This window comes from Eurytemora carolleeae, unplaced genomic scaffold (assembly GCF_000591075.1).
Source record: "Eurytemora carolleeae unplaced genomic scaffold, Eaff_2.0 scaffold1070, whole genome shotgun sequence".
NCBI lineage: Eukaryota > Metazoa > Arthropoda > Copepoda > Calanoida > Temoridae > Eurytemora > Eurytemora carolleeae.
The window spans coordinates 94,007-103,899 of NW_019396960.1; the positions used below are offsets into that span (position 1 = coordinate 94,007).

Here is a 9,893-nt window from a genome sequence, read left to right on the forward strand (position 1 = left end):
TTTAGGTTACAGGCCTAGTACTGCTTGTATGCTGTCTACTTGTAACTGCTATAGAGTATATAGACCTGGGTACACATATAGACTGTATTTGTTTAGGTTACAGGCCTAGTACTGCTTGTATGCTGTCTACTTGTAACTGCTATAGAGTATATAGACCTGGGTACACATATAGACGGTATTTGTTTAGGTTACAGGCCTAGTACTGCTTGTATGCTGTCTACTTGTAACTGCTATAGAGTATATAGGACTGGGAACACATATAGACTGCATACAAGATGGATTACCAGATAACTGGCCGATACCAAGGAACATACAAAATAATTTAAATATCAAAACAAAAAAATATTTTATTAAGTGTCCTTTTAACTGTCCTTTGAACTACTCTTTTAAAGGGTGATGATTCATTTGGTGTACTGTTCCGTTTTGCTGTGTATAAGTCAAGTCTGTATGCATACTGTACACAAGTCGAAGCTTTGTAATTCAGGGGAATTAGTTCACAAACTAACACTTGGCCCAGTTCTAACACTTCTAGAAGTGTAAGAAATGGGCCAAGACTGCAAAGTTATCGTTTCCAAGCGTATATCTTTAAATCCAAGCCGAGTTGAACAAAACTACACCTTATATTTATAAAAATGGCTATAATTATACAATGAAACAAAAAATGTCAACTTTAAACTAATAATATAGTTTAAAAATCAGTTTTTGGGGAAACTTGATTTCATTTTCGAACGTATCCCTCTATTTTGAAACTATTACTGCATTTTAGCTCATGTCGCGTTTTTGGAACATTTCCTGGTTTTGAGACAATTACTGGAATTCATATCAAAGTCAATTTTCAAGCATTTTCGTACTTACGTAACAAAACTAAATTTTTTGATACGGTAAAGTATAAACAAAATAGAAAATAAAAGCATATTACATATTATAATTTAATAATAATTACAGCATTGAAAAATCTAAATACTAATATTATTTTGTTTTTACAATATAAATAAATTTAACTAGTGTAGGAAAGTGTTTATCTAAAATGCGGGAAATTAAACTTTTGTAAATTATTAAATTGAGTTTTGTTCTGAATTGCGGATTGTACTCAACTAAAAAGGTTTTGTCTCGAAAACGAGACAATAATTCAAAATCAGGATATGTTCGAAAACGGAAAACCCGACATTGTCTTGAAAACGGTCAAGGGTTTTAATATAAAAAGATTTTATCTATTTTTATAATTTTGATTTCAGAAAATAGTTTTAAATTGGGAATTGTTGTCTTCGTCATGCTTAATCAAATGTTGGTTATAGTTTTAACCATCGACTTTTACTCTCGATATGAGCTGGGATATTTGTGCCCATTTCTAACACTCAGTGTTAGAAATGGTAAAGTGTTAGTTTTGGGACTAATATACTTCAAATAAACATTGTGTTTAATTAATAAGCAATTAATTCTTTTAAAAATGATATGAGCTTATTTTGTATTCTAGTCATGTGATGAACACCTACTGCTTCATAACATCAACATTTATCCTACCCCGTCATCTGGAGGGACCAGTCGGAGTAGGTAAACTAGGAAATAAGAATAAAGGGAGGGGAAACTGTACTTGTCCGACTTGAGAAAGCTAGGGTCTGTGGTGTACACTGTGCAGATGGATAACTTATTGTACCACATGCACACACAACCCACGTCTGTTTAAGCCTAACGGTTTAGGTGTTGGATATTTTTAAGTAAAGGAATTAATGCCAAAAACTCTTATTTTCAAATTCCTATATCTTTATAACCCAATTTTGTATGCCTCAGATATTTCAAATTATGAATTCTGCTATATCAAAATATTTAAGTTTGAAATATCAAAGGTTTACACCAGCAGGCTGCAAGGATAAAAGGATTAGAAAACTTATGTTTGTAGTAAAGACTCAGTTCCTTTATGTTGAACATTTAGCCCTATTCAGCCTTCTTACAGCATATCTATATTGCATGGAAGCATTTTGTTGCATAACAAACAATTCTCCCTCTCTTGGACTCCCAGCAGCTTTCCCGAACCCCAAACCAAAACTTGCTCTCAACCAGGTATGGTTTTACATACGCTTTCCAACCAGAGATTCCTTTAGATTGTTCCACTGCTAAACCATCTTAATCTTGGAAAACACAACTTTGCTGTTATATTTATATATTTGAGTTTAGGAGGTAACTGTATCCTGGAGTAGGGGTGGAGCAGGGAGGAGAGGATAGAGAATATAAATCATATTTATATATTTGAGTTTAGGGGGTAAACTGTATCCTGGAGTAGGGGTGGAGCAGGTTGGAGAGGATAGAGAATATAAATCATATTATCAGGCAGAACATTCATCAACAAAAATATCAATCTTAAAAAAACAAAAGTTTTAATATCACCATTTTAGGATTTTAAGTTTTCTATTCTGAAGGCTTTGCTATTAATTTTCTTAAAAGGGAGTGACCGGCTATGTAAGTAGTTGCAGTGCTGTTGAAAGCTTCTTTCGGATTCATTTGAGACATATTAAACTTTTTAAAGATCTGTAAATTCTGAGTTAGAGTGCAAATTCGACGTTTAAAACTCCTACTTTAGTGGTAGACGTTTTCAAAATATTTTTTTTTTAAATTACTAAATAACGACGACAAAAATAAAGTAAAAATCATACAATAATCTTATTAGATGGTTGGGAACATATTTGTCAATAAATCAATGCTAGAATCAATTATTGAACAAGATTATTTATTTTCGATTATTAGATTAGTTTTTATTTTCTTATCCGGTTCTGAAACAACTAATTAGTTTACTGTATGTAGAGTTTTGTTTACATTTTTTGTCGTCGTTATTTAATAATTGAAAAAAAATAATTCTGAAAACGTATCCACCCCAAAGTAGGAGTTTTGAACATCGAATTTGAGCTCAAACTCAGGATTTACAGATCTTTAAAAAGTTTAATATGTCTCAAATGAATCCGAAAAAAGTTTTCCACAACAATGCATACTCAGTTCAACTACCTTACATAGCCGGTCACTCCCTTTAAAGATATTAATCTTTAAATATCTTGGGGTGCAAAAAACCAATCCAAGTACTATCTTGAAAATTAATTTGAAGGGAACTACCAGCAGACGTAATTTTTAAGTGACATTTCACTTCAAGAGGGACAGGCTCGATTTTAAACGGAACCCTTAAAAAATCTTTGTCAAAGCAAAAATTCTGAAAATATTCTCGTTTTTTACTTTCTAAAGATTTGATAACTTATGCAGAATGTATGTTTTTTTGGTTTTCGAAACTTCCAACTGTTTGTTAGAAATTAAGAACATAATATTAGGGGTATTTGAAGTTGTGAAATATTTTCATTATTTTTATCTTTGTTTCAAAATGAGTCTGTTAGTTCGTTATAAATAGTGTAGAGTTAGGGGTACCAATTAGAATTCCGTTGAGCGCAATTACGCGGAACTGCTTGGAATTGCGCTGAAATAAAAGGCTCGCAATTGCACTTGCAGTTGAAACCCTGTGTAAAATCTATTTGGTGATCAATGTTTCTATATATCTAGTGGGTTCCATTCGTATTGTTCCTACAGTGCTGTATGTTTTATGTTCCTCATATGCTCTTCAAAACTTGGGAATCCGGGAAAGTGAACGGAATTATTTCCGGTCTTCATCAATCAGAGGCATTAGTACAGGAGGAGGAGAGAATAACAAGGCAAGGGCTTTTAGTTCATAAAATGAACACTACATGTAATACCTTTGGATTTGGATTTCCTTTTTCCCGGATCAAAAGCCTAACGGATTACGGAACCTTTCCTGAAAAAATTAAGCATGGTAAATCATTAAACATTTTTGGACATTGAGAGCGAAACCTTGCTTAACCAGAGCAGAAAACTTTAGAATGAGATATCCCTAATCCCGATTACTTAATCTGAGTTGGACACACTTTTGATTTCCTCTTAAACCGTTCTTTCTTGGATATATTAGAGAAAACTTAAAAACCGGTTTTAAAAAATAAGAGAAACTGTATATTAATATTAAATGGCGCGCAAAATTTCAAATTTATTGGCCTCACATACGCGACTCTGATTGGTTGAATTTTATACACTTTTCAGGATACAAGTACAAGATTAGGTTAGTTTCGATATTAAGAAAAAGAGAGGATCAAGCATTAATCTCGATATCCACCATTCTAAAGTTTTCACCTCAGTTAAATTAAATCTGCCCCTAAAAGGTACGAAATGCTGAAAAAGTTTACAGGACGGTTATTAGATATGGAATTACTCATGGTTCTTTAAACTTTTCAGCAGGTTATACCTAGCAGTATCTAGGTGATGGTTTATCACTCTTAATAGGTTCAGAGCTGGGAACTTTAGAATGGTGGATATCAGGATTAATGCTTGATCCTCTCTTTTTGCTAATCTCGAGACTAACATAATCTCTACATTATGTTGGTCTCAAAATTAAATATTTAGATCAACAAATTTGATTCTAGGAACGCCAGATTTGTACGTTTTCTTGACTGGAAGGGCATTCACTTAATTTCTTACCCATTTATTTATTAAAAGATTGGTTAAAATTGGCTAAAAAAGAATCTCAAACTTATTATTAAATATTTTCTTCGCCGATTAATTTACAAAATGTCCGAAAAACAAATTCTTTATTTGTTAGAAATTGCGGATTTCTCTCATAGCATAGAATTTATTTTCAAGGCTTTTGTTGGTCAATAACTATATTCCTGCACTCTTATTGGAGAAAACAATGTACGGATATCCAAAGAGAGAGAAAAAGAGTGGATTAAGGGCTAAAATTAAAAGTTTCCACAGTGGATATTCAGATTAAGTACTTGGGATTAAAGGTTATCCATTCTAAAGTTTCCAGCTCAACACAGGTTTCGTAAGGTCTTTACGGAACCAAATTGAATCGGAACAAATTAGAAACCAAATTTAGAATCTGTGTAAAAACTAGCTCTTTTGAATATTTATTCTTACAGAATCGAGGAAATAAAGTGTTACTCGGAATCAATGGGGAACAATATAAACTAAGCTGTGAACTTTTTGATGAACAAATTGGGTTTAACTCATTCTCATGTGAAAAAAATATAGTTTTTTGACCAATCAGAGATATTTTACAGCCCAAATTAACATCATTCCGTTCCTTTAAAAGTGGTCGGCGATTATATCAATACAATGAAAACAACATTTTATTGATAATGCTGTGATCCTTGATCAGGCATTTTTCAAATTACAAGTTTACAAGTAAACACATCAAGAGAAGCTGTTAATTGACATTTTCAAATTACAAGTTTACAAGTAAACACATCAAGAGAACTTGTTAATTGACATTTTCAAATTACAAGTTTACAAGTAAACACATAAAGAGAAGCTGTTAATTGACAACTTCTCTTTGTTTAAATGTTTAAGCGTTGCTGCTGTTTGGTAGAAATGAAAATTTAAAATAGAAATTCGTCTTTATTTTATTGTTGTATACGACGACCACCCTATCAAACCTGTTTATTTGGCTGAATTAAAGAAACCCTACTTTCAACAGGCACAAAGCCTTGGCTACATATTTTGTGAAGAGTTTGAACACTCACAACATCTGGGCCTTGAAGCTGTACCTGGCAGACCTCCTGCTTCTTGTCAACGTGATCTTCAACATCTACTTCATCGACTTCTTCCTGGACGGAGAGTTTTCTACTTACGGTTTTCAGGTAAACACACTTTTTAAATACAAATATAAACTTTAAACAATACATTTCACCTAACTGTTGAGAGAAATCCTATTATAAAGGTCCCAGGAGAGCTCAAGATAGTTAAATAACCGTAAAAAGCTATGAAGGTGGATAAGATTTTATTAACAAGTTCCTTAAATGAAAGGGGGGGGGGGGATATACCTGGATGCAAATATAGATGTAATCAATTAAGGAGAGCAATGTTTGAAAGGATTGGGAGTTGGTCTGAAAACCGACTTGATTGAAAAAGTCAGACTTTTGATATTTGAAATAATCTAAGTTAAAATATCAAATATTTACACTAATAGAGGCAAAGATATAGGGATAAAAACATTTGAGTTTGTGGCAAAGACTTTAAATTCCTTTAAAAGGAAAATGAGAAATTCGGAACACAAAGTTTATGATCAGCATGCTGATTATGTAAAAACAGAACTACGTCAGATGACTTAACTTTCTTAAACTAGGAATAAATATTTAAAAGTTTTTAAAAAATTTGATCTTTAATCACAATGCTTGCTTTTAAAATACTACACCCACAAAGCATAAGACTTTAATTAACACTTTGGATATTAATATCTAAAGGTTAAATATGCAGTTCTCTTACAAATTCTAATTGACAAAGCATGCAAAAACAATTCTCTAACTGAAAAGGAATTAAGCCTTTGCCAAACTTATATTCTCAAACTGAAAAGAAATAAGCCTTTGCCAAAAATTCTAAACGTCGACCTTATATAGTAACTAGTAACTAGTAAACTAGGAATTCTGTTAGATCGAAAAAACCTAAATTTGAATATCAAAGATTTACAAAATCAAATTGTAAAGATGTAGGGATTATATAGGGATTAAAAAATTGAGTTTGTGTCAAAGACTTAATTCCTTAATAAACAAGAAGCATAGACGCATTAAATCCACCTTAAAATTACATTTTTTTGAGGAAATTCAAGAAAAAATCAAAAGGGGTTGATGGTCCTCTAATCCCTTTATCTTTTCAACCTGTGGTGTGGATCTTTGATAATTCAAACTTAAACTATTTGATCTTACAGAATTCAGAGTTAGAAATAGCAAACGTCTACGACGTATTATGTTGCGAAGATATAGGGATAACAAACCTGAGTTTGTGGTATAAGAACTCAGTTCCTTTGTTAAAAAGGTTTAACTTTTTTATTCAATCTATTTTTCATAATTACAATTTTTTAAGGTGGCTTCTTTTGTTGACTCTGACCCTATGGTTAGAACAGACCCTATGACCCGCGTGTTCCCTCGCATGACAAAATGCATTTATAAAAAGTTTGGAAGCTCCGGGACAATACAAACCCATGATGCTTTGTGCCTGCTTCCAATCAACGTGATCAACGAGAAGATCTACGTGTTCCTCTGGTTCTGGTTGATTGCTCTGGCGACGTTGACCGCAATATCCATCCTGATCCATACTGCACAGATACTCATACCAGCTCTTGTATCTACATGGATCAAGAAGAAAGCAAGGTAGGAGAACAGCAAGCAAAATATAAACCCTCTTTACCCTCTTTTTACAATAAACCTTTTCCTGATCAAAACTTATGTAGTTCTTTCTCTGTTTCTTTCTTAAAATGGACTATTTTTAATTGAGGTTCTCTATAACAGTGACTTGCAAAGGAATTGAGTTTTTGCCATAAACTCAAATGTTCTAATCCCTATATTGTTGGAATCTGATGGTTTAAACATTTGATATTTAAAACATAGATTATTTGATCTAACAGAATTCACAGTTTAAAATATCTAAGACATTGGATTTCAAAGGATATTGGGATTAGAAAATAACAGTTTGTGACAATTCCTTCTTAAACCGAGAGAGAAATAAGATTGTTATCAGAATTCATCCCTTTTCAGACAGAACATATCATATCTTTCTCATTGTTGCTCAGATAAAGGTTCGAATGTGACACTTTATAAATAGAGTGTCACGTAAAATTAAGTTTACAGTCCCTTTAAAACTCTTCCGTCAGATTATATTTGTGATATTTAGGAAAAGAGCTGGAATTCAGCAGAGTATGAATAGTATCAGTAAGGAGTTAGAACTAGGGGATTGGAAGCTGCTGAATGTGTTATCCTACAATATGGCTCCTATTGTACTGGGGGAGTTTATTACTGAACTAGCTGCACAGGTATATAGAAGGACATAGTTTATTATTGAACTAGCGGCACATGTATATAGAAGGACATAGTTTATTACTGAACTAGTTGCACGGGTATATAGAAGGACATAGTTTTTTACTGAACTAGTGGCACAGGTATATAGAAGGACATAGTTTTTTACTGAACTAGTGGCACAGGTATATAGAAGGACATAGTTTATTACTGAACTAACGGCACAGGTATATAGAAGGACATAGTTTTTTACTGAACTAGCGGCACAGGTATATAGAAGGACAAAGTTTATTACTGAACTAGCGGCACAGGAATATAGAAGGACATAGTTTATTACTGAACTAGTGGCACAGGTATATAGAAGGACATAGTTTATTACTGAACTAGTGGCACAGGTATATAGAAGGACATAGTTTTTTTGGTTTAAAAACCTTTTAGACTCTCAGAGTCTCAACAGTAATCTAAGGTGTTAATTATATATCAAAATTGTGTTTGGTTTAATCAAATTTTGTTTTATTTTTTATATGACAAACGAGTTATCAAAATGACTCAAACTCTCCCTTTTATTTTTTGTTTATGCCTTTTTTCCATGTATAAGGAGAAATTTTACAAAATAAAAAAAATGCCACGTAAGGAGCATTCAATTTTAAAATAAGATAAACAAAAGATTCTTTGTATTTGAAATTACATGATAATTACCATCTCAATGTTTCTCTACTTCAAAAAATTAAATACTTAAATCGTTTTTTAGTATTTATGAATTTATTGTAATTAAATGTTTTTGGCATTCAAGAGACTTTTAAAACCGTTCATTGATGAATGTTTGAGTTTCGGTTTCTAAAGAAATTGAGTCTTTTCCACAAACTCAAATTTTTAAACCTCTATTTCTTTTCAACCTAATAGCGTAATCATTTGATATTTCAAACTTAGACTTTTTGATCTAACAGAATGCATAGTTTGAAATATCTAAGGTCTACGACATTTGGTTGAGAAGATATAAAAATTAGAAGATAAGATTTTATTGCAAAAACTCATTTCCTTTATTATCTTATAACATGATATTATCTTTCATGCATAATGTAATTAAAAGCAAACTTAAAGAGATTTCTAGAAAGCTGCCACACGTAAAAACAAGAAAGGATTAAATTTTCCCTCCAAAGATTGATATAAATTGTAAAAGTATTACGTTTTTTGTTACTTATATAAATACCAAATAAATGCCAACTAATATTTTCTATTTTTGTAATATTTGTTCAGGTTGCTGCCCAGCGTGAAAAACTTGAGGATACGTTAGAACCTAGTGATAGTAATGAAAACGTGAGGAAACCTCTGCTAACCCCCATATAAGCAGAATACTAATATAACTTAACTCTACTTAAACTCCTCTGCACCCTATATGATAATGATATTACTATGAAAATATGGAAAAAAGAACTGACCTCTTTCCTCAAACTCTAATTTTAAAATCGCCATATCTTTGCAAAGTTCAGCTACCTTAGTCAAGTCCCTATTTGACCTAATAAACATAAAGGAACTGAGTTTCGCCACACATTTTTTAACCCCTATCTCTGGAACTAGTTGGCCTTTGATATTCCAAACTATGAATTCTGCAATTAGATTGAAGGTTTAAAATATCAAAGATGTACAATGTACACCATATGGTTCTGTTGATATAAGGATTAGAAAATTTAAGTTTGTGTCCAAAACTCAGTCCACTTTTCGCTTTTACTCTTTTAGATTTTTTTCGGCGAATGCGTTTTCAATAAAAAATTTCAAAAAACCAAGTTTTAAGATTGATGAATTATAAACCAAAACGTGATCGAATTCAAAATGAAGAAACCGAAATTATTATCCCGAATCTTTAATATAATCTTGAACCTATCAATAAATGGTTGTAAAAAAACATTTTTTTCCCTGTGGTTTTCTACGAATTTGTGTTGGAAGCTCGTTTTAAATTTTTGTAATATTTTATTTCTGGGAAAAATGTATGTTCGTCTATAGATGTTAATATTAATGTTCACTCCACATTTTATAAATTAATGCTTAATCCACATTTTATATCAA

At 32.0% G+C, this 9,893-nt stretch overlaps 1 protein-coding gene across 1 annotated transcript in view; it reads left to right on the forward strand.

Moving 5' to 3' along the window:
- Nucleotides 1–9,680, forward strand: part of LOC111710526 (innexin inx2) — a 12,664-nt gene extending 2,984 nt beyond the window's left edge. The window contains exons 2-9 of the mRNA XM_023484627.1: nt 188–306; nt 1,475–1,551; nt 2,255–2,325; nt 3,535–3,683; nt 5,519–5,681; nt 6,901–7,187; nt 7,708–7,846; nt 9,087–9,680. Coding sequence (XP_023340395.1) covers nt 188–306; nt 1,475–1,551; nt 2,255–2,325; nt 3,535–3,683; nt 5,519–5,681; nt 6,901–7,187; nt 7,708–7,846; nt 9,087–9,176 — 1,095 coding nt within the window. The 3' untranslated portion in view covers nt 9,177–9,680. The remainder of the gene's footprint in view (nt 1–187; nt 307–1,474; nt 1,552–2,254; nt 2,326–3,534; nt 3,684–5,518; nt 5,682–6,900; nt 7,188–7,707; nt 7,847–9,086) is intronic.
- The last annotated feature ends 213 nt before the right edge of the window (nt 9,681–9,893 follow it).